Source organism: Somniosus microcephalus, chromosome 32, assembly GCF_052327205.1.
Source record: "Somniosus microcephalus isolate GS21.2 chromosome 32, FLI_Smic_1.0, whole genome shotgun sequence".
In the NCBI taxonomy this organism is placed as follows: Eukaryota; Metazoa; Chordata; class Chondrichthyes; order Squaliformes; family Somniosidae; genus Somniosus; species Somniosus microcephalus.
The window spans coordinates 40,761,509-40,786,747 of NC_141018.1; the positions used below are offsets into that span (position 1 = coordinate 40,761,509).

General features: G+C 45.3%; 1 protein-coding gene across 2 annotated transcripts; it reads left to right on the forward strand.

The window, feature by feature from the left end:
- Positions 1 to 224: 224 nt before the first annotated feature.
- Positions 225 to 24,510, forward strand: tm2d3 (TM2 domain containing 3). 2 transcript variants are annotated; one of them, XM_085972498.1, is made up of 6 exons: positions 225 to 2,627; positions 6,825 to 6,908; positions 7,237 to 7,394; positions 7,864 to 8,038; positions 10,313 to 10,388; positions 13,764 to 24,510. In XM_085972498.1, exons 2-6 carry the CDS (start codon positions 6,854 to 6,856, stop codon positions 13,927 to 13,929), a joined length of 630 nt encoding a protein of 209 aa, XP_085828624.1. In that variant the 5' UTR covers positions 225 to 2,627; positions 6,825 to 6,853; the 3' UTR covers positions 13,930 to 24,510. The 2 variants fall into 2 exon arrangements, with proteins under 2 accessions (XP_085828624.1, XP_085828623.1); XM_085972497.1 differs by lacking the exon at positions 225 to 2,627 and adding an exon at positions 4,331 to 4,412.
- The last annotated feature ends 729 nt before the right edge of the window (positions 24,511 to 25,239 follow it).

The following is a 25,239-nucleotide window of genomic DNA, read 5'->3' on the forward strand; positions in this document are numbered from 1 at the left end:
ATATAGCTAGAAATTAAATATCTAACAAACAAAACAAAGATCAGGATCACCGCTGCAGTTCACTGCATGTGCCAGTGCATGGAGGAGGTAAGGCTAAATTAAATCAAAAAACAGAAATCAGAATATCAGTTTTTATTGAATAAAATGTTGCTGATTCTGTGCCGCTCCCTGGTCACCTGACTACTCGTGTGTGAACCTGTTCCCCCCGGTGGTTTAGTGGGTACGTGTGCCACCTGATGTGGTCCTCAGCTATAAGGACCACAAGATTCGGGTTCAATCCCAGCTGTGTGCTGAGGTAGTTGATCTTTACATTATATAAAGATATACATTGTAATGTATGATCTTTATATACTGTAATCCCAAATGTGGGTTCTAAACGCTGTGGCTCTCCCTGTGATGCATTTACATCACTTCAAGCCCGGGAGCTCATGGTGATTCAGTCCCATTCCTCACTAACCCGTCCTTTCCACTCCTCAGATACTGTACCTACAACAACCAGCACAGGGAAGCTTTGTACAGGAAACTTTCTGGTATCTGGCACGGACAGGACCGACGTGGTGCCGGTTCATCAACAATTCCGGATAACCGAACGCTATAGTAAAAGATACGGAGCTCAGAGCTCCGTATAAAGCAACAAACCCTGTGCTTCAAAACAATCGGCACAAGTTGCAAACGTCTCTGTAGCTTAGCAACAGCTTCAGCTACACCCTTGCACAGCAACAAATCAATTAAAAAAAGTAACTAAAAGTAAAAAAAGTTACCTGAACCGACTCCTGAATTTTGCCAGTGGATAGAGCGTTCCGGTTATTTAGGGGCCGGTTAATCGAAAGTTTCCTGTACCTGCTATTATCCATCTCGTTATATGACTGGTATCACTTGGGACTAGATTCAATAGCTTTACCATGGAGATCTTAAAGGGGAAAAGCATCTAGATGGAGTGCTGTATCTTTTGTTCAACATCCCCCTTTTTTAGAACCTCAGGAAAAATTTTATTGACTTGTAAGATTTAATCTTGTCAGCATGGAGACATTTGAGTTGATGTATCTCACTCCTGGGCTGCTCCATTCCTGACATTGGGAAACAGTGGCAGCTATGAACTAACGAGAGATTTTGCCAGCCAATCCAAACCCATCACTGCAAGTGGAAACTGACATCCAAAGCCATAGTGATTTGCTGGGATTAGGTTTCTCTGCCCAATCCGAACTATCCTTTTATGGAGAGGGGGAGGAGGAGGAGGAGGAGGAAGAATAGTTAAACAGGGTCTTTGGAGTGGAAGTGTCTCCAGGCTGACATCTGTGATGAAAGTTTGGTACCAAGTACACCTGCTGTCTGTCTGTGTCTATGATCCTGTCTGTCTGTGTTAGGGACCCTGGCTGCGTCTGTCTGTGTCTGAGGCCATGACCTTGTTTTATCTGTTTAAACCCCTGCAACAGTTTGGGCACAATTCAGTGGCCTAAGCCTTGGCTTTTATCAACCTGTGCTTCAGTTTTCTGGATTAGGTCGGTAAGGATTAGGTGTCACTACGGGTAGAGTGTGCACTTCGTAACCGGCACCCAGGAACTCTACCTGTGTCATGGGAAAGTTTCTACGTGTGTCCGGCACTCGGCTGACAACAAAATATATGACTTGTTAAAAAAAAAAAATCAAAATTCTCCTGAGGCTAGTATATATTTTTCTATACAAAACAGGGGCAGCACTTGGATGGGGCTCGTAGACTGTGCTCCCCCTTAAAGGCAACATATGTCATGGGCCTAATTAAAAAACATAACACGCAGTAGCTCCAACAGTGTCTGAGAGATAAAAGGCAAGCTCATGTTTCAGAGGGGAGAGAGTCTGCCTGTGTGTACCAAAAGAAAAGACTTGCATTTCTATAGCACCTATCATGACCACTGGATGTCCCAAAGCGCTTTATAGCCAATGAAGTACTTTTGTAATGTAATGAGACACCGTAATTGTGACCATCTTCAAGAAAGGTGACAAGTCCGATTGCGGTAATTACAGAGGAGTTTCCCTGCTGTCTGCCGCAGGGAAAGTCATCGCAAGAATCCTCCTCAATCCCCCTCCCAGTGGCTGAAGAGCTCCTCCCAGAGTCGCAATGCGGATTCCGCCCACTAAGGGGCACAATGGACATGATCTTCACCGCACGTCAATTACAAGAGAAATGCAGGGAACAGCACCAACCGCTCTACATGGCCGCCTTTGACACTGCCAACCGTGAGGGATTATGGAGTGTCCTCAAATTCGGCTGCCCTCAAAAGTTTGTCACCATCCTCCGCCTGCTTCACGATGACATGCAAGCCGTGATCCTGACCAACGGTTCCACCACAGACCCAATTCACGTACGAACCGGGGTCAAACAAGGCTGTGTCATCGCACCAACGCTCTTCTGGATCTTCCTTGCTGCAATGCTCCATCTCACCCTCAGTAAGCTCCCCACTGGAGTGGAGCTAATTTACAGAACAAACGGGAAACTGTTCAACCTCCGTCGCCTCCAGTCCAGATCCAAGGTCGTCCCATCCTCTGTCGTCGAATTACAGTATGCAGACGACGCTTGCGTCTGCGCTCACTCGGAGGTCGAACTCCACTTCATCATTGACGTCTGCCTTTGTTGACAGTAGGCTCCCAAGGTATTTGGATAAGCATAATTTAATCGGACAGAGTCAGCATGGTTTTATGAAGGGGAAGTCATGTTTGACAAATTTGCTCGAATTCTTTGAGGACGTAACAAACAGGGTGGATAAAGGGGAACCAGTGGATGTGGTGTATTTGGACTTCCAAAAGGCATTTGACAAGGTGCCACACAAAAGATTACTGCACAAGATAAAAAATCACGGGATTGGGGGTAATATACTGGCATGGGTGGAAGATTGGCTATCTAACAGAAAACAGAGAGTTGGGATAAATGGTTCATTCTCGGGTTGGCAATCAGTAACTAGTGGTGTTCCGCAGGGGTCAGTGCTGGGACCCCAACTCTTTACAATCTATATTAATGATTTGGAGGAGGGGACCAAGTGCAACATATCCAAGTTTGCTGACGATACAAAGATGGGAGGGAAAGCAGTGAGTGAGGAGGACATAAAAAACCTGCAAAAGGACATAGATAGGCTAAGTGAGTGGGCAGAAATTTGGCAGATGGAATATAATGTTGGAAAGTGTGAGGTTATGCACTTTTTGGCAGAAAAAATCAAAGAGCAAGTTATTATCTAAATGGAGAGAAACTGCAAAGTGCTACAGTACAAAGGGACCTGGGGGTCCTGGTGCATGAAACACAGAAGGTTAGTATGCAGGCACAGCAGGTGATCAGGAAGGCCAATGGAATCTTGGCTTTTATTGCAAGGGGGATGGAGTATAAAAGCAGGGAAGTCTTGCTTCAGTTATACAGGGTACTGGTGAGGCCATACCTGGAATACTGCGTACAGTTTTGGTTTCCATATTTAAGAAAAGATATACTTGCTCTCGAGGCAGTTCAGAGAAGGTTCACTCGGTTGATTCCGGAGATGAGGGGGTTGACTTCTGAGAAAAGGTTGAGTAGGTTGGGACTGTACTCATTGGAATTCAGAAGAATGAGAGGCGATCTTATCGAAATATATAAGATTGTGAGGGGGCTTGATCGGGTGGATGTGGTGAGGATGTTTCCACTGATGGGTGAGACTAGAACTAGGGGGCATAATCTTAGAATAAGGGGCTGCCCTTTCAAAACTGAGATGAGGAGAAACTTCTTCACTCAAAGGGTAGTAAATCTATGGAATTTGCTACCTCAGAGCTGTGGAAGCTGCGACATTAAATAAATTTAAAACGGAAATAGACAGTTTCCTAGCTGATAAGGGAATTAGGGGTTACGGGGAGAGGGCAGGGAAGTGGATGTGAGTCTAGGTTCGGATCAGCCATAATCCTATTGAATGGTAGGGCAGGCCCGAGGGGCCGTATGGCCTACTCCTGCTCCTACTTCTTATGTTCTTATGTATGGAAAGTGTCCAGTACTTCTAATCTTGCTGCGGATCTGCAGCATTCTCCCTTATTGCAGCACCCCACGATTGCCGATAGCAAAATACTGCAGATGCTGGAAATCCGAAATAACAACAGAAAATGCTGGAAAAACTCAGCAGGCCAGGTACCATCCGTGGAGAGAAAATAGAGTCAACGTTTCGGGTCAAAGCCCTTTGTCAAGTTTTCTCCACTATTTCCACCGTGTTTGAAGACCGTATGCACCCTGTGATTGGCTGCATTCCCGGTGTGGGCAGTGATTGGCTACTTTCTCTGTGTGGGTTGTGATTGGCTGTTTTCTCTGTACGGCCTGTGATTGGTTACTTATTCCTGGGGTGTCATTGGCTCCAGGTCGGGCGCGATGGCGGTGCGGAAGGTTCTGGATTGGGCCCTAGTTGTGTGGCAGTTGCTCGGGCTGCTGAGGGGCGGTGAGTGCGGGGCTGGGGCCCAGGGGCTCGGTGAGTGCCGGCCCGCGGGTGTGGGCCCTGCGCCGGGGGTGGTGAGTGCCGGGCCCGGGTGTGTGGTGAGTGCGGGCCTGCGCCTGGGGCGGTGAGTGCCGGGCCCGGTGGTGTGGTGATGGGAGACGGGGCTGGAGCGGCTGACAGGCTCGCGGGTGACCATTCACGTCCTCATGGCCTTGGGCCTCGCCGAGTGGCCGATAGCCCCAGCGGGCAGTGTTAACACCAGCTTTCGCCGGCTAGTGTCGCCTCTCTGGGGCTTGTCCGTGGCGGTTCCTTACCGTCCCCGAGCCGCCATTCGGCTAGTGAGGGCGGGCTATTCAACTGTGGAGGGAATCACAACCGACAGGGGGAAAAAACTTCTGTCATTTCATCCTCTTTTACTTTGCACCTCATGGCAGCTTTCATTCTCCCCCGGCTCCTCCTTAAACTGTTCATCTGTGTGTAGAGCCAGATGAAGTAGGTGGGGTTTTAAATGAATTTTTTGCATCTGTGTTTACTATGGAGAAAGACGATGTAGACATAGAAGTCGGGCAAGGGGACTGTGACATACTTGAACATATTAGCATCGAGAGAGAGGAGGTACTAGCGGTTTTAGCAGGCCAAAAAGTGGATAAATCCCCAGGCCCGGACGAGATGTATCCCAGGCTGTTGTGTGAGGCAAAGGAGGAGATTGCAGGGGCTCTGACACAAATTTTCAGAACCTCTCTGGCCACAGGGGATGTACCAGAGGACTGGAGAACAGCTAATGTAGTACCATTATTCAAGAAGGGTAGCAGGGATAAACCAGGGAATTACAGGCCAGTGAGCCTAACATCTGTGGTAGGGAAATTATTGGAAAAAATTCTGAGGGACAAAATTAGTCTCCACTTGGAGAGGCAAGGATTAATCGGGGATAGTCAGCATGGCTTTGTCAAGGGTAAATCATGTCTGACCAATCTGATTGAATTTTTCGAGGGGGTGACTAGGTGTGTGGATGAGGGAAGAAATGCTGTGGATGTGGTTTACATGGACTTCAGTAAAGCTTTTGACAAAGTCCCGCATAGGAGACTGGTCAAGAAGGTAAGAGCCCATGGGATCCAAGGGGCCTTGGTGCGTTGGATCCTAAACTGGCTGAGTGGCAGGAGGCAGAGGGTGATGGTTGAAGGTTGCTTTTGTGACTGGAAGCTTGTGTCCAGTGGGGTACCTCAGGGATCGGTGCTGGGTCCCTTGCTGTTTGTGATCTACATTAATGATTTGGATGAGAATGTAAAGGGTATGATCAGTAACTTCGCGGATGACACGAAAATTGGTGGGGTGGTAAATTGCGAGGAGGAAAGCCTCAGGCTACAGGACGATATTAACGGGTTGGTCAGATGGGCGGGAAAGTGGCAAATGGAATTTAACCCGGAAAAGTGCGAGGTGATGTATTTTGGATGGACAAATAAGGCAAGGGAATACACAATGAGTGGTAGGACCCTAGGAAGTACAGAGGGTCAGAGGGACCTTGGTGTACATGTACATAGATCCCTGAAGGCAGCGGAACAGGTAGATAAGGTGGTTAAAAAGGGATATGGGATACTTGCCTTCATTAGCAGAGGCATAGAATATAAGAGCAGGGAGGTTATGATGGAGCTGTACAAAACGCTGGTGAGGCCACAGCTGGAGTACTGTGTGCAGTTGTGGTCGCCTCACTATAGGAAGGATGTGATTGCTTTGGAGAGGGTGCAGAGAAGATTCACCAGGATGTTACCTGGGATGGAGCGCCTCAGCTATGAAGAAAGACTCAACAGGCTGGGGTTGTTTTCCTTGGAGCAAAGGAGGCTGAGGGGGGACCTGATTGAGGTGTACAAAATGATGAGGGACATAGATATAGGGTAGATAAAGAGGAACTTTTCCCCTTAGTAGGGGGGTCAATAACAAGGGGGCATAGATTCAGGGTAAGGGGCAGGAGATTTAGGGGGGATTTGAGGAGGAACTTTTTCACCCAGAGGGTGGTTGGAAGCTGGAACTCACTGCCTGAAAGGGTGGTAGAGGCAGGAACCCTCACAACATTCAAGAAGCATTTGGATGGGCACTTGAAATGCCATTGCATACAAGGCTATGGACCAAATGCTGGAAAATGGGATTAGACTGGACAGGGATTGATGGACGGCGCAGACACGATGGGCCGAAGGGCCTCTTTCTGCGCTGTAAAACTCTATGACTCTATGACCTGATGGTAATTGCCCTGAAACACGAACCCCACCCTCCGCCCCACAGACGCTGCCTGACCTGCCGAGCAGTTCCTGCTATTTGTCCATTAGATACCTAGCATATGGTCTGTTTCTGAAATGATGCTGGTATGTTGGAGGAATTAGATGCAAGTTTAAGTCTGAATACAGTGTAAATATTCTCCCACAGACTCCCTGAGCACCAAGGAACCTGACGGGATGATGCAGTCCAAAGATACTGTGCTTCCATCCAGCACCCTCGGCACCATCACTGGTAAGCAAATATAGAATAAAAATGTCACTTTTATCTGCTCTATTCCTCTTCTGTCGTTAACGTAGAATGAGACTATTTTAAAAAAACTTTAAGGAAAGATTGCCATATGAATTAACAACAGAAAATGCTGGAAAAACTCAGCAGGCCAGGCAACATCCGTGGAGAGAGAAATAGAGTCAACGTTTCAGGTCGAAACCCTTTGTCAAGACTGAAAAGCACAGGAAATTAGATACTGTATTGCCATATGAAAGATCTGTCTAAATTTAAAATGTAGCTTCCCTTTGACATATTGATGATTCTATGTAATTTTCCCTGTGACTGTTTCTAGCAGTAACCACGGTGCCACCTTACCTGTCGAACTGCCCCAGTGCTGGGCTGTGCAGCAAATTGCCGCCGGTTTGTATGAATTGTATGCTACATTGGAACTGTATCTATGGAAAGGATGCATCATTCAACTGTACAGTCAAACCAGATGTACAGTGCATAGTAAGTAACCCTTGTGTACCAAGTCTGGGCTTGTGGGCAATATAAATCTTTACATTTTTGCCCTACTTTTTTATTTGTTTACTTTAAGTCTTTAATACAACCTATAATATAATAGCACATATTTAATATAGTAAACATCACACGGTGCTTCACACAGGAACAACAGATGCTGGGTAGTAGAAGAGGAGTTAGGGGAGATGACTGGTTGTGTGGTTGAAAAGATAGGCATTTGAACCCAGGGAGAGAAGTAAAAAGGTGCAAGGCTCCAAAGGGTAGGGCAGAGAGGGCTGGAGGCTCTGCCATCGATGGTGGAAAGTGGAGGGGGGGCATTCAGTGGCTAGAAGGGTGTGATATTGTCCATGATACCTGTCCAGCTGTCGATTTGCTGAACCACTCCCTTTATTTGGTATAATCAATCGTTTGTTCCCCTTTGTTTATGTTTCTGGTATCTCACTGTTTTCACATTCAGGATGAAAATAAGAAGGAACAGAAAACATTTCAAATAACAATGATCTGTCGGTTCTGTTGGCAACTGCCACCCACTGAGTACCAGTGCAAAGAAACCACCAAGTGCAAGACTGTGCAGTGCCCGCGGGAATATTCTATTTCCAACTGCACAGTTCTGGAACATGTGCATTGTCTTGGTAAGTGGCCTTTTAGAGAGAGCTGGTGCTGTGTGTGAGTGAGTGTGTTAGTTCGTTTAAATTATAGCAGTTTTTTCAAATGGAAAAAAAATAGTTCCGGCTGATTATTGCCTGTGTAATAACTAGCTAGAAACCGTGGCGGTCTAATGAGACTTGGGGCTCCATGTACATAGATCATTAAAATGTACAAGTACAGAAAATCATCAAAAAGACTAATGGAATGCATTATATTTAGAGGACTAGAATACAAGAGGTTAGAAATCATGCTACAGCTGTACAAAGCCCTAGTTAGACCACACTTGGAGTAGTGTGTTCAGTTCTGGGCATCGTATCTTAGGAAGGAGCGCAGCGTAGATTTACCAGAATGATACCTGGACTGCAAGGATTAAATTACGAGGAGAGCTTACAGAAACTAGGGTTGTATTCCTTGAAATTTAGAAGGTTAAGGGTGATTTCATCGACGTTTCAAGATATTAAGGGAAACTAATCGGGTAGCGAAAGATAAACTATTTCCGCTGTTTGGGGACCCTAGGACTGGGGACATAGCCTAAAAATTAGAGCCAGGCCTTTCAGGAGTCAAGTTAGGAAATACTTCTACACACACAGGGTGGTAGAAGTTTGGAACTCTCTTCCGCAAATGACAGTTGATGCTGGATCAATTATTAATTTAAATCTGAGATTGATAGATTTTTGTTAACCAAAGGTATTAAGGGATATGGGGCAAAGGCAGGTATATGGAGTTAGATCACAGATCAGCCATGATCTCACTGAATGGAGGAACTGACTCGAGGGGCTCAATAAGAACATAAGAATTAGGAGCAAGGGTAGGCCATACAGCCCATCGAGCTTGCTCCGCCATTCAATAAGATCATGGCTGAACTTTCACATCAACTCCACTTTCCCGCCCTATCCCCAGATCCCTTGATTCCTTTAGTGCCCACAAACCTGTCGATCTCTGTCTTGAATATACTCAATGACTGAGCATCCACAGGCCTCTGGGGTAGAGAATTCCAAAGATTCACAACCCTCTGAGTGAAGGAATTTCTCCTCATCTCAGTCCTAAATGGCCGACCCCTTATCCTGAGACTGTGACCCCTGGTTCTAGACTCTCCAACCAGGGGAAACAACCTCTCAGCATCTACCTTGTCAATCGCCCTCAGAATCTTTGTATGTTTCAATGAGATCACCTCTCATTCTTCTAAACTCCAGGGAGTGCAGCGAAGATTCACCAGACTGATACCTGGGATGGCAGGAATGCCGTACGAGGAGAGATTGGGTCGATTGGGCTTGTACTCGCTGGAGTTTAGAAGAATGAGAGGGGATCTCATTGAAACTTATAAAATTCTAACAGGGCTAGACAGACTAGATGCAGGAAGGAAGTTCCCGATGGCAGGGTGTCCAGAACCAGGGATCACAGTCTAAGGATAAGGGGTAGGCCATTTAGGACTGAGATGAGGAGGAATTTCTTCACCCAGAGAGTGGTGAACCTGTGGAATTCTCTACCACAGAAGGCAGTTGAGGCCAGTTCATTAAATATATTCAAGAAGGAGTTAGATGTATTTCTTAAGGCTAAAGGGATCAAGGGATATGGGGAGAAAGCAGGGACCGGGTACTGAATTTGGATGATCAGCCATGATCTCATTAAATGGCAGAGCAGGCTCGAGGGGCTGAATGGCCGACTCCTGCTCCTATCTTCTATGTTTCTATGAGTATAGGTCCAATTTACTCCATCTCTCCTCATAGGCCCACTCCTGTCCCTAAGTTCCTAAGTAGAAGGCTCTTTCACTTTCTAGTTATACTTTCCTTTGGTTGAATCTTTTCATGTTCAGTATTTGACCTACAGAACCACTGCTTGCACCTTCTGCAGAGGCAGGCTGTTGAGACCAATGCTAACCTTGTCATTGCAGCTCTTGATGTGATCAATTAACTCAGCACAGACTAAGGATCAAAGCTGGGCCGACTTGTCTGTTTAGTGGTGCCGTGATGTGATACACTTATTCACTAGGCCACCTGGGAGCTGTGGTATGTCTGTTTTGTACAAATGAATCTGAGCCCACGACTTGGCGTTGGTGAGGTTCGTCAGTGATCTAAAACTTGACATTATTTGTGACTGTTATACCATAGGTTTCTTGTTTAATTTTTTCAGGTTCAAAGTACGCCTTTGTGATTGATTTTCAACCACACTGACAGGGCTACCCTGATATAAATGAACATAAAGTGTAAAATATCTCTGACTCTCAGATTAAAGTCTGCGATTTTTATTTTATTCCTCAGGCAATCGCACATTTCAAAAGAAGATGTATTGCAATTGGACCGGGGGTTACAAGTGGTCAACTGCGTTGGCTCTCAGGTGAGAATGTGGTATTGTTTCTTGGCTGAGAATCCTGTCTGAAGTACTTGGTTTTAATCTTTTCTCTGCTCTGTCAATAGCTGAGAGGCCAATGGGTGACCAGGATTGTATCAGAAGATGGCCTGTCTTTATTCTCTTTGCAAGAGTGAGACTACCCTGTACTCACTAAGAAGTATACGTCCATTAGTATGAATCAATTTGCCCCTCCCTCCCATTCACTCCATACCTGTAGTGGTCACAGGAGGCAAGTAATAGCTATTAAGGCTATGGTGCCACGTGCGATGATTGATATCGGGTGTTGAGTTAAGTACACTTCCTGAGTTTAGTGCCGGCCATATGATTGTTATTTCTGGGCTTGCTGCAGTGTTTCCCTGTAATAGAAATCGCTGTATTAATGTCATTATTGCATTGTGTCAAGTTCCAATCTGGCCATAAGTCTTTCCAACAGATCCATGGTTCAGAAGTATTGTACAGTGAATTTATAGGAACAGGAGGAGGCCATTCAGCCCCCGAGCCTGTTGCGCCATTCAATCAGATCATGGCTGATCTGTATCTGAACTCTGTAACCCTTAATACCCATGCCTAACAAAAATCTATCAATCTCAGTTCTGAAATTTTGAATTAAACTCAACAGCTGTTTGGGGGAGAGTGCTCCAGATTTCCACTACCCTTTGTGTGAAGGACCCCATAATGGTCTAGCTCTAATTTTAAGATTATACCTTCTTATTCTGGAAGCCCCCACCTCACCCAGAGGAAATAGGGTAGATAGAGAAACTATCAAATCCTTTAATCATCTGAAACACCTCAATTAGATCACCCTTTAGTTTTTTATAGTCAAAGGAATACAAGCCTAGTCTCTGCAACTTGTCTTAATTTAACTCTTTTAACCCTGGTATCATTCGAATGAATCTGCGCTGCTCCCCCTCCAAGGCCAATAGATCCTTCCTGAGGTGCGGTGCCCAGACTGAATGCATGCTCCAGATGGGGCGTAACCAGAACTCTGTACAGCTGCAACATCACTTCCTCCCCTTTGTATTCCAGTCCCCTTGAGATAAAGGCCAACATTCCATTAGCCTTTTAAATTTTTTGTTGTACCTGTCCACTAGCTTTGTGTTTTCTGTACTTAGATCCCTAAATATCTCTGCTCATCCACAGTTCCTAGCTTCTCTCCATTTAGAAAATACTCTGATCTATCTTTCTTAGGTCTAAAGTGGATGACCTCACGTTTTTCCACATTGAATTTCATTTGCCAGAGTTTTGCCCACTCACTTAATCTAGCAACGATCCTTTGCAACATTCTGTTCCCATCTACACTATTAACTGTGCCACCTGGGTGGGGTGGGAAAGGGGAAGGCTTGATGAACCTATGAATGTGGTGCAATAAATAGTGCCTCACTGAGCCTTGGACAGAGCAAAATGCAGCCAGCATTTTAATGCCAGTGACTTGTTGCATTTAATATTTTAATTGAAGCCATGACTTTCCTGATGGGCTAGTCACGATGTGTGACTCACCACTTCAGATAGTTTCTCTCCAGGGTTTGGTTTGCATTAGACTACGTTATTGATGCCTAAATATTAATTATGATGATTTACCTCCAGAACCTGGTTTCAGGCAACTGACTTTATTCTTTCCAAATTACAAATCCCTTGAAATTCCCTCGATTTTGTGCATTCTCCTCCTGCTGTTAATTGCTCGGGAGTTGGTGTACACAGCTGATGCAGATCTGGAGAGCCCTTCTGGATCTTGTCTCAAATTGCTAAGAGACCTGCAGAGACTGTGGAGCACGTTGACCGCATGTAATAATCTCATAGCAGTCAGACCCCTGGAATGTCTGCCAGTGTTGAGGGACTGTAACTGAACTGATTTTTCCAACCAGCTTTTTATAAAAATAAAAAAAAAATTCATTCTCTGAATGTGGGTGTCGCTGGCAAGGCCGGCATTTATTGCCCATCCCTAGTTGCCCTTGAGAAGGTGGTGGTGGGCTGCCTTGAACCGCTGAGTCGGTGCAGTGAATGTGCTCCCAGTGCTGTTGGGTAGGGAGTTCCAGGGTTTTCACCCAGCAACGATGAAGCTATGTCCTCCAGTACAAGGACTTGTACAAAATGTGGTTCTCTACCTGAGTTACATTAACTCTCTTTCTTCTATGTGTACCTTACCCATTTTTCTAATATTAAAATGAGGAACAGTTGTTTAAGGCCCAGTACAGGGAAAGGTGACTTATTAGAGGATTACTTGGTATAACTACATTTATGAGCAGTTTTAATGTAGAAATATGTCCCAAGGTGCCTCACAGAAGTGTAATCAGACATAAATCAACACCAAGCCATAGAAAGTGTTATTAGGAGGGGTGAGTAAAAGCTTGGTCAAATTTTAAGGAAGGTCTTAAAAGGAGAGGGAGATGAAGAGGTGGAGATATTTATGGAGGAAATTCCAGAGCGTAGGGATTAGATGGCTGAAGGCACGGCCGCTAATAGTGGGGTGAAGGAAATTGGGGATGCACAAGAGGCCAAAGCTGGAGAAATGCAGAGATCGCGGAGGCTTGTAGGGCTGGAGGAGGTTACAGAGATGGGGAGGGGCGAGGCCATGGTGGGATTTGAACACAACGCTAAGTATTTTAAATTTGAGGTGTTGGTGGACCGGGAGCCAGTGTAGGTCAGTGAGTACAGATGATGGATGAATGGGACTTGGTGCGAGTTCGGATATAGGCAGCAGAGCTTTGGATTAGCTGAATTTATTGGAGGCTGGCCAGGAGAGTGTTGGAATAATCAGGTCTGGAGGTGACAAAAGCAGTATTCTGTAATTCCAGTAACAAACCATCCTTTACCTTTGCTGCAGTTAGATTCCTTTGCTTCTGTAACCTAAGAGGATTGGATTTTGTTTTCACTGAAGTGCATAACTTCCATGAGAATTGACAGATTCTTTCTGATCCTCTGTGGGGTGTGGTCTCTCTGAACTCACTCCAAGCAGCAATTCGGTGTGTGGCACCTAGACAGCGAGTGTTGGAAAGTATTAAACTGCAGGACAAACCTGACCCTGTGCTCGCCCACCCAATGTCCATTCATGTGCTCGTTCCAGCAGGGGTCACTGGACCGTGATGAGCAGCAGGAACCCCGGCTGATTTTTCTTCTCTCTAATCCCGGGACACTGAGACTAATTATAGATTCCCAGCTGAGATCCGGCATCGAGCCCGAGACCTCTCGCTGGCTCAGTATCATGTGTTACCAACAGAGCCATAAGGAGAATCAAAGAAGATAATTTCTGTGTTGGTTTGCCGGCCAGTGTGGGGGATATCAGGATGGAAAGCCAGGACTCCTTTGCTCGCTGATTGTGTAACATTTTCTTCTTGCCTAATGGAAATTTTAATTTGATTTCAGCATTACATTGGGAGGGTTCGGAGCTGACCGCTTCTATTTGGGCCAATGGAAGGAGGGTCTTGGCAAACTCTTCAGCTTCGGAGGGCTTGGAATATGGACCTTGATAGATGTGCTGCTGATTGGGATTGGGTACGTTGGGCCTGCAGACGGCTCTCTCTACATCTGAGCTGCACAAGAAGTCTCGCCTTTGACGCTACTGAACTGTACAAGTGACAGCGCCATATGAAATTATGGAACAGCAGTTGCTGATACTTGGGAGAGTGTGCTGCTGTTATGTACAGTATCTGTACTGGGATCATTTTTGCCTTTCTTTACCAAGGTGAGGACTTGTACAAGATAATTCAACCAGGTACACTGGGTTCCTGTTGCTTTTCGGCTTTGCCGGCCAACAGTGGTGATCGTGATCATTGAAATTACCAAGGAAGGCATCTTTGGGACCCTGTCGTGGTTTGTTGCTTTTTCCACTGATCCCTTGATTCGTGGTGATTTTTGATTGAGTCCTTTTTATGGAGGGCTGCAGACAGTTTGCTGATATGGCAAGGACCCAGTATGTGCCTGAAAAACTCTGATTAGAAGTGAAAATCCTGCCAAGAAGTGGGAGTTGATGAAACGTGGAATACCCTGGACTTCAACAGTGCTGAAAAATATTTGAAGTTATTTGGCATTTGGCGATTAGCATTTTGTTCTCGAGTGTGATTAACTTTTTTACTCATTCGCTGAGATAAGAGAGAAAGAGAGCAGAATGGGAAACGGGGCAGCATAATCACACGAACAGGACTGCAAATTCCAAAGTTGTGGGTTTCTCTGCCCAGTAAATTGTTACTTTTTGGAACTGCTGTGTCACCAGTGACATAATGAAAGCACAGCAGCTGCTGATAAACCCCACAGTAACCTGCAGTGGGTTGGGGTTGATACCTGTCTGGCCTCCATTGCAGCTCAGTATATGTGTAAATAGTGACTTGTTTTACAATTGCATGTGACAGTGAGTGTGCCAGAGCGGTGTGCCTGAGAGTGATACACAGGCTTAGTCCAGCCTGCACCACTCAGTTACCCGATCCTGCACCAGTTGCTCTGGTGAGCTCCCGAGTGGAGACCCCACAGGAACCACAAACCAAGGGCGGGCTGTTAGTCGACTGCTGTTAGCTCCCTAATGTTTGCCAATTAGAGTGGCGTTGGCGGGATCAGGGGAACCTCCCTGCTGTGTGGTGTTTGGCTTGGGAGAGCAGGAAAGGGAATTGGAGGGTAACATGGCCGCAAATAGTAAGAAGCTCCTAATGTAATGATGCACCTTTATGTAAGTGGCCAAATTACAGAATGAACCTTCAGTCCTAGGCAAGGTTGCAGCATTCTGGGCTGGAATCCCAGATTTAGTGCAGCATGATGGGTCTTCAGTATGGGGGAGAGGATGTGGAGAGGAGGAAGGATAAATTGGTCACTGTTCAATTATACCATCTTCTGCCTGGTAGAGATATAACGGCAGGTGTTTCAAAGCATCTCCCCAAGGAAAAATCAGCAGGAAAGTTGAGTTGAATTCTTATTTATACACTTTTTTTGATCTGGCTGGTCTCTCACCCACAGTGATCTATGTTGCCTGTGAGCTACAGACAATTTGTGACCGGCTGGTTTGATACAGTGCTTCAGATGTGGAGAGATTTGCTGTACTGTATATGGTTACAAAAATGTTAACAAACATTGCTGTATCAATATGACCCATTATTTGAACAAGTTTAATTTCCTTTTGGTTCATATTAAACTTGCTTTAGTTAATATGCTGGGAGTGGGGAGATCCCACTTGACCAAAGATGTCTATTGAATATTCCTGATACAAGTGCATTGTAGCTCAAGTGTTGTTTCTAGTACAGCAGATTCTTCTGAAAAGTAATAATCTACAAAATAACATTTCTATACATTACAAATTAGTTCAATGTAGCAGGGTACCGCAAGGAAGTGTTTGACGATGCATGAATAATTGTTCTCTAGTAAGCTGTTTTAACTTTTTTTGGGCTGGGTTTGACCTGAAGGTAAAGGTAGCCGAAATGTTTTTTTTTTTTACTTCTCCGGAGTGCTGCAGTATTGGTACAAGACTTTGTCGTAGAATGCTACAGCACAGAAAGAGGCGCATCATACCTGTGTCAGCTCTTTGAAAGAGCTATCCAATTAATCCCACTCGCCTGCTCTTCCCCCCCCATAGTCCTGCAAGTTTTTACCCGTCTAATATTTATCCAATTCCCTTTTGAAAGTTATTGAATTTGCTTCTACCACCCTTTCAGGCAGTGCATTCTAGATCCTAACAACTCGCTGCATACATTTTTTTCCCTCATGTCGCCTCTAGTTCTTTTGCTAAATAGCTTAAATCTGTGTCCTATGGACAAAGCCATCTCACCACTGCTTCATTGAATGAGAATGCCTGCAGCTAGAGGGACAGGTTTCTAGGCTATTGTGGATTGCTGGGTGGATACACTTTGGCATAGAAAAATAGGAGCAGGAGTAGGCCATTCGGCCCTTCGAGCCTGCTCCACCATTCAATATTATCATGGCTGATCCTCTATCTCAATACCATATTCCCGCTCTCTCCCCATACCCCTTAATGCCTTTTGTGTCCAGAAATCTATCCTCCAATATATTCAGTGACTTGGCCTCCACAGCCTTCTGTGGTAGAGAATTCCACAGGTTCACTACCCTCTGAGTGAAAAAAAATTCTCCTCATCTCAGTCCTAAATGTCCTACCCTGTATCCTGAGACTGTGACCCCCCCCTTGTTCTATAGCCCCTAGCCAGGGGAAACATCCTCCCTGTATCCATTCTGTCGATGAGATCCCCTCTCATTCTTCTAAACTCTAGTGAATGCAGGCCTAGTCGAACCAATTTCTCCTCATACGACAGTCCTGCCAGCCCAGGAATCAGTCTGGTGAACCTTCGCTGCACTCCCTCTATGGCAAGTATATCCTTTCTTGGGTAAGGAAACCAAAACTGCACACAGTATTCCAGGTGTGGTCTCACCAAGGCCCTGTATAACTGTAGTAAGACATCCTTGCCCCTGTACTCAAATCCTCTTGCAATGAAGGCCTACATACTATTTGCCTTCCTAACAGCTTGCTGCACCTGCATGTTTGCTTTCAGTGACTGGTGTATAAGGACACCCAGGTCCCTCTGTACATCAACATTTCCCAATTTATCACCATTTAAATAATACTCTGCCTTTCTGGATTTCCTACCGAAGTGGATAACTTCACATTTATCCACGTTATACTGCATCTGCCATGTATTTGCCCACTCACTCAACTTGTCTAAATCGCCTTGAAGCCTGTTTGCATCCTCCTCACAACTCACAATCCCACCTAGTTTCATGTTGTCAGCAAACTTGGAAATATTACATTTGGTTCCCTCATCCAAATCATTGATATATATTGTGAATAGCTGGGGCTACATAAAAGATAGGAGCAGGAGTAGGCCATTCGGCCCCTCGAGCCTGCTCCGCCATTTAATGAGATCATGGCTGATCATCCAAATTCAGTACCCTGTCCCTGCTTTCTCCCCATAGCCCTTGATCCCTTTAGCCTTAAGAAATATATCCAACTCCTTCTTGAATGTATTTAATGAATTGGCCTCTACTGCCTTCTCTGGTAGAGAATTCCACAGGTTCACCACTCTCTGGGTGAAGAAATTCCTCATGTCTGTCCTAAATGGCCTACCCCTTATCCTTAGACTGTGACCCCTGGTTCCACACTCCCTGGCCATCGGGAACATCCTTCCTGCATCTAGTCTGTCTTGTCCTGTTAGAATTTTATAAGTTTCAATGAGATCCCCTCTCATTCTTCTAAAGTCCAGCGAGTATAAGCCCAATCGACCCAATCTGTCCTCGTATGTCATTCCTGCCATCCCAGGTATCAGCCTGGTGAATCTTCGCTGCACTCCCTCCATGGCAAGAACATCCTTCCTCAGATAAGGCGACCAAAACTGCTCACAATACTCTAGGTGTGGTCTCACCAAGGTCCTGTACAACTGCAGCAAGACATCCTTGTTCCTGTACTCGAACCCTCTCGCTATGAAGGCCAACATACCACCTGCTGCACCTGCATGCTTACTTTCAGCGACTGGTGCACAAGGACACCCAGGTCTCTTTGCACTTCCCCTTCTCCCAATTTATTGCCATTCAGATAATAATCTGCCTTCCTGTTTTTGACACCAAAGTGGATAACCTCTCATTTATCCACATTATATTGCATCTGCTATGCTTCTGTCCAATCACCCAACCTGTCCAAATCATACTGGAGTTTCTCGGCATCCTCCACAGCACTCACGTCCATCCAGCTTTGTGTCGTCTGCAAACTTGGAGATATTACATCTAGTTCCCTCGTCTAGATCATTGATATATATTGTGAATAGCTGGGGTCCTAGGACCGATCCCTGCGGTACCCCACTAGTCACTGCCTGCCACTCGGAAAAAGACCCGTTTATTCCAACTCTTTGCTTTCTGTCTGCCAACCAGTTCTCTATCCAAGTCAATACCTTGCCCCCAATCCCATGTGCTTTAATTTTGCACACTAACCTCTTATGTGGGACTTTATCAAAGGCCTTCTGAAAATCCAAATACACCACATCCACTGGTTCTCCCTTATCTATTCTACCAGTTACATCCTCAAAAAACTCCAGTAGGTTTGTAAAACACAATCTCCTTCATAAATCCATGTTGACTGTCTAATCCCGTTATATCATCCTTTATAATACTCTAGCATTTTCCCTACTACTGATGTGAGGCTAACCGGTGTGTAGTCCCCTGTTTTCTCCCTCCTTTTTTAAATAGTGGGGCTACATTTGCCACCCTCCAATCTGCAGGAACTGTTCCATAATCTATAGAATTTTGGAAGATGACAACCAATGCATCTACTATTTCCATGGCTACGTCTTTTAGTACTTTGGGATGCAGATTATCAGGCCTTGGGGATTTATCGGTTTTCAGTCCCATTAATTTCTCCAGCACTTTTTTTTACTAATACGAATTTCCTTTAATTCCTCCTTCTCATTAGACCCTTGGTTCCCTAGCATTTCTGGGAAGTTATGTGTCCTCTTCTGTGAAGACAGAACCAAAATATGTTTAATTGCTTTACCATTTCCTTGTCTCCCATTTCTGACTAAGGGACCTATATTTATCTTCACTAATCTTTTTCTTTTTACATACTTGTAGAAGCTTTTGCAATCCATGTTTATGTTCCTTGCAAGTTTACTCATACTCTATTTTTCCCTGCTTAATCAATCTCTTGATCCTTTTTTGCTGAACTCTAAACTGCTCCCAGTCCTCTTTCTGGCAACTTTATATGACTCCTCTTTGGCTCTAATACTAATTTTTTTTGTTAGCCATGGTTGGGCCACTTTTCCTTTTGTGTTTTTGCGCCAGAAAGGAATGTATAACTGTTGCAATTCATGTATTCGTTCTTAAATGTTAGCCATTGCCTATCCACCGTTATGCCTTTTAATGAAGCTCCCCAATCTATCATAGCCAACTCACTCCTCATACCTCTAGTTTCTTTTGTTTAGATTTAGTACCCTAGTTTTGGATTGGATGACTTCACTTTCCATCTTAATGAAGAATTCTATCATGTTATGGTCACTCTTCCTGAAGGACCCCGCACAACAAGATTATTAATTAACCCTTCTCATTGCACAATACCTAATCTAGGGTAGCCTGTTCCCTAGTTAGCTCCTCAACGGACTGGTCTAAAAAACCATCTCGTACACACTCCAGGAATTCCTCTTCCACAGTATTATTGCTAATTTGGTCTGGTTTGGTTCTGATGCCTTAAGTTCTTTGGTCAGATTAACTTGGTCTAATCCTATTTTTCATTTCTAAGCAACCAAATGCTGCATAGTACGCTGATGTAACTTGCCTCCTAACCCCTCTGCGTCCAGGACGGTAGTACAGGAGAAGTACTGCTGTTTACTGGACACTGCCCCAGTTTCAGTCTGGTCTCAGAGGCCCTTCGGCCCATCGTGTCCGCGCCGGCCATCATGCCCTGTCTAATCTAATCCCATATTCCAGCATTTGGTCCGTAGCCTTGTATGCTATGGCATTTCAAGTGCTCATCCAAATGCTTCTTGAATGTTGTGAGGGGTCCAGCCTCCACAACCCTTTCGGGCAGTGAGTTCCAGACTCCAACCACCCTCTGGGTGAAAAAGTTCTCTCTCAAATCCCCTCTAAACCTCCCACCCTTTACCTTGAATCTATGCCCCCTAGTTATTGACCCTTCTACTAAGGGAAAAAGCTCCTTCGTATCCATCCTATCTATGCCCCTCATAATTTTGTACACCTCAATCATGTCCCCCCTCAGCCTCCTCTGCTCCAAGGAAAACAAACCCAATCTGCCCAGTCTCTCTTCATAGCTGAAGCGTTCCAGCCCTGGTAGCATCCTGGTGAATCTCCTCTGCACCCTCTCCAAAGCTATCACATCCTTCCTGTAGTGTGGTGACCAGAACTGCACACAGTATTCCAGCTGTGGCCTAACCAGTGTTTTATACAGCTCCATCATAACCTCCTTGCTCTTATATTCTATGCCTCGGCTAATGAAGGCAAGTATCCCATATGCCTTTTTTACCACCTTATCCACCTGTTCCGCCGCCTTCAGGGATCTGTGTACTTGCACACCCAGATCCCTCTGACCCTCCGTCTTGCCTAGGGTCTTACCATTCATTGTGTATTCCCTTGCCTTGTTGGTCCCCCCAAAGTGCATCACCTTGCACTTTTCCGGGTTAAATTCCATTTGCCACTGTTCCGCCCATCTGACCAACCCATCGATATCGTCCTGCAGACTGAGACTACCCTCCTCGCTATTTACCACCCTACCAATTTTTGTATCATCCGCAAACTTACTGATCATACCTTTTACATTCATATCCAAGTCATTAATATAGACCACAAACAGCAAGGGACCCAGCACCGATCCCTGTGGTACCCCACTGGCCACAGGCTTCCAGTCACAAAAACAACCTTCAACCATCACCCTCTGCCACTAAGCCAGTTTTTTATCCAACGTGCCAAGGCACCCTGGATTCCATGGGCTCTTACCTTCTTGACCAGTCTCCTGTGCGGGACTTTATCGAAGGCCTTACTGAAATCCATGTATACCACATCCACTGCGTTGCCCTCATCCACACACCTAGTCACCCCCTCAAAAAATTCAATCAAATTAGTCAGACATGATCTTCCCTTGACAAAGCCATGTTGACTATCCCTGATTGATCCTTGCCTCTCCAAGTGGAGACTGATTTTGTCCCTCAGAATTTTTTCCAATAATTTTCCCACCACTGATGTTAGGCTCACTGGCCTGTAGTTCCCCGGTTTTTCCCTACTCCCCTTCTTGAATAATGGAACTACATTAGCGGTTCTCCAGTCCTCTGGCACATCCCCTGTGGCCAGAGAGGTTCTGAATGTGTGTTAGAGCCCCCGCAATCTCTTCCTTTGCCTCACACAGCAGCCTGGGATACATTTCGTCCGGGCCTGGGGATTTATCCATTTTTAGGCCTGCTAAAACCGCCAATACCTCCTCCCTCTCGATGTTAATGTGTTCGAGCATATTACAGTCCCCCCGCCCTATTTCTATGTCTACATCGTCCCTCTCCATAGTGAAAACAGATGCAAAAAATTCATTTAGAACCCCTCCTACATCTTCCGGCTCTACACACAGATTGCCACTTTTGTCCCTAATGGGCCCTATTTTTTCCCTAGTTATCCTCTTACCCTTAATATACTTATAAAACATCTTAGGATTTTCCTTTATTTTGCTCACCAGTGTTATTTCATGGCCCCTCCTTGATCTCCTAATTTCTTTTTTAAGTATCCCCCTGCACTTTTTGTACTCCTAGGGCTTCCTCCGTCTTTAGCCTTTTGTATCTGCCAAAAGCCCTCTTTTTTCTAATCCATTCTCGTATATCCCCTGACATCCAAGGTCCCCTGTGGTTTTTGGAACCACCCTTGACCTTTACGGGAACATGTTGCCATTGTATGATCTCAATCTCCCTTCTGAAAGCCTCCCATTGCTCCGATGCGGATTTTCCTACAAGTAGCTGATCCCAGTCCATTTTGGCCAGATCCTGCCTTATCCTATTAAAATCGGCCTTCCCCCAATTTAGAACCTTTATTTCCGGCCCATCCCTATCCTTTTCCATGACCACCTTAAATCTCACCATATTATGGTCACCGTCACCAAAGTGCTCACCTACTAGCACTTCTTCCACTTAGCCGGCCACATTCCCTAGAATTAGGTCCAGTACCGCCCCCTCTCTTGTAGGACCTTCTACATGCTGGCTCAAAAAGCTCTCCTGGATGCACTTTAAGAATTCTACACCCTCTGAGCCTTTCACACTCTGACTATCCCAGTTAATATTGGGGAAGTTGAAATCCCCCATTATTATTACCCTATTATTTGCACATTTCTCTGAGATTTGCCTACATATCTGTTCCTCTATCTCCCCCTGACTGGAGGCCTATAGTACACTCCCAAAGTGCTTGCCCCCTTCTTGTTTTTAAGCTCCACCCATATGGCCTCATTTGAGGAACCTGCTAATATGTCATCCCTCCTTACTGCAGTAATTGACTCCTTAATTAATATTGCTGCACCCCCTCCTCTGTCTCGCCTGAAGATTCTGTACCCCGGAATATTGAGCTGCCAGTCTTGCCCCTCCCTCAACCATGTCTCCGTGATAGCAACAATATCATACTCCCATGTGTTTATCAACACCTTCAGTTCATCCACCTTATTTGCAAGACTCCTTGCATTAAAATAGATGTCATCCAGCCTTGCCCTTGTATATTTGCCCTGTCTACCAAGCTGACTTGTTTTTTTCTCTATAATTGGCAGCACATCACCCACTATTTCAGCTCCCCTCTGTATCCCATCCCCCTGCCAAGTTAGTTTAAACCCCCCCCCCCCCCCAACAGTGCTAGCCAACCTCCCCGCAAGGATATTTGTCCCGCTCTGGTTCAGGTGCAACCCGTCCGACTTGTACAAGTCCCACCTTCCCCAGAAGCAGGCCCAGTGATCCAGGAAAGTAAAACCCTCCCCCCTACACCAACTCTTTAGCCACGCATTCATCTGCTCTATCCTCCTATTCCTAGACTCACTAGCACGTGGCACTGGGAGTAATCCAGAGATTACAACCTTTGAGGTCCTGCTCTTTAATCTGTTACCTAGCTCCCTAAATTCTTGATGCAGGACCTCATCCCCCTTCCTACCTATGTCGTTGGTCCCAATGTGGACCACGACCTCTGCCTGCTTACCCTCCCCCTTAAGAATGCCCTGTAGCCGCTCAGTGACATCCATGACCCTGGCCCCAGGGAGGCAACAAACCATCCTGGAGTCACGTTTGCGGCCACAGAAACGCCTATCTGTTCCCCTTACGATAGAATGTTTGGGGCACTGGGCAATTCTATATTTTGCCCCTCTGCTTGGGCACTTTCCACTTTTTTAAAATGTGTTTCTGATCTTTAGCGGTGAATAATTGGCATGGTGTTTAATAGCTTGTAGGCAAAACACTTCAAAAAATTAACAAGGCAACTTGACACAACAAAGATGCAGTAATCATGACACACATGCACACCTTGCAAATAGTCACAAACCCAAATAGTAAAGTATTTGCCCATCGTGCCATTGCCAGCTCTTCAACTGGACCTACCTACCTTGTATCTATTTATATCTCTTCAAATACTTCCCCAATTTCCTTTTAAATTATACTGTAGTTTCTTTCCCAATAGCCATTTACAGTAAAGTATTCCATGCCTTAACACGTGAAAACATTTCTAATGTCCCTTGTTACCGATTCGCTAACCAGCAGTGGTGTTCGGTACAACGAGGCCCAATTTTTCACCCTTCTACCAGTTCTGGATGAGCAGAAATTCTCAATATTGATTGGTAAGACCGAAGCCATTGTTTCCGTATCCCGCCACAAACTGCGTTCCCTAGCCACCAACTCCATCCCTCTCCCTAACATCTGTCTGAACCACACTGTTTGCAACCTTGGTGTTATATTTGACCCTGAAATTAGCTTCCAACCACATATCTGCAGCATAACTAAGAACACCTATTTTCACCTCCATAACATTGCCCATCTCTGCCCCTGCCTCACTTATCCACTGCTAAAACCCTCATCCATGCCTTTACCTCCAGCCTTGACTATTCCAATGCACTCCTGGCTGGCCTTCCACATTCTACCCTACGTAAACTTGAGGCCATCCAAAACTCGGCTGCCCATGTCCTAACTCGCACCAAGTCCCGTTCACCCATCACCCCTGTGCTCGCTGACCTACATTGGATCCCAGTTAAGCAGCGCCTCTTTCAAAATTCTCATCCTTGTTTTCAATTCCCTTCATGGCCTCGCCCCTCCCTATCTCTAATCTCCAGGGCCCCCCGCACCAGAGATATCTACGCTCCTCATTCTGCCTTCTTGAGCATCCCTGATTATAATCGCACAACCATTGGTGGCCGTGTCTTCTGTTGTGTAGGCCGTAAGCTCGAATTCCCTGCCTAAACCCCTCTGCCTTGCTACCTCTTTCCTCCTTTAAGACACACCTTAAAACCTACTTCTTTGACCAAGCTTTTGGTCACCTGCCCTAATTTCTCCTTGTGGCTGTGTTTTTTTGTCTTAATACTTCTGTGAAGCGCCTTGGGATGTTTTACTACATTAAAGGTGTGATACAAATAGAAGTTGTTGTTGTATAACCTCATTCCTGTATCAATCCAGTAAAACATTAGTCTGTTTTTCATGGCTAATATCCTTAAGGAATGCTCAGCACTGCACACACTACTCCAGATGTGGTCTAAACAAATTAATCACTGATAATTCCACGCACCTCTGTATAAAACTGAGAATCTGTTACCTTTCATGGGATTTTACACCTGCACTCTCACCCCTAAAATCTATATCTGCACTTTAAGATCAGCATCAGCCACCAATCTGCCCACTGCATTGTGTTTATCCTGAATTTTCCCTCAGTTTGCTATGCTCCCATTTTGGTGTTATCAGCAAACTTTGATATCCTTCTTGTGCTCATGTCCAAATGATTTATTTAATGGACAAAAGGACACAACTACGCACAATACCATATTCCACCAATTGGGAAAAGTAATTTATCCCTACTCCATGCCACCTCCGTCCATCTAGTTACTGCCCTTTAATGCCATGTGCCTTAATTTTCACACCAAGCCTCCTATGTGACACCTTGTCAAACACCAGCTTGTTCACATTCACTATTTCCTTTTATCTGATGCACACAACTCCTCAAAATTCAATTAGTCAAACATTACTTTCCCTTTATAGATCTCTACAAGAATCTTTACACCCTGAATTCTTGTCATTTTTTCTTTGGTTGCTGTAGGTATAGGCCACCTAGTTAAAAATGCATGCTTAATACATGCAGCTAACTCCCCATCAGTTTAGTCAAAATATGCTTGAGTTTGTCTGTTCGAGTCTTTAGCAGTTGAAGCTTA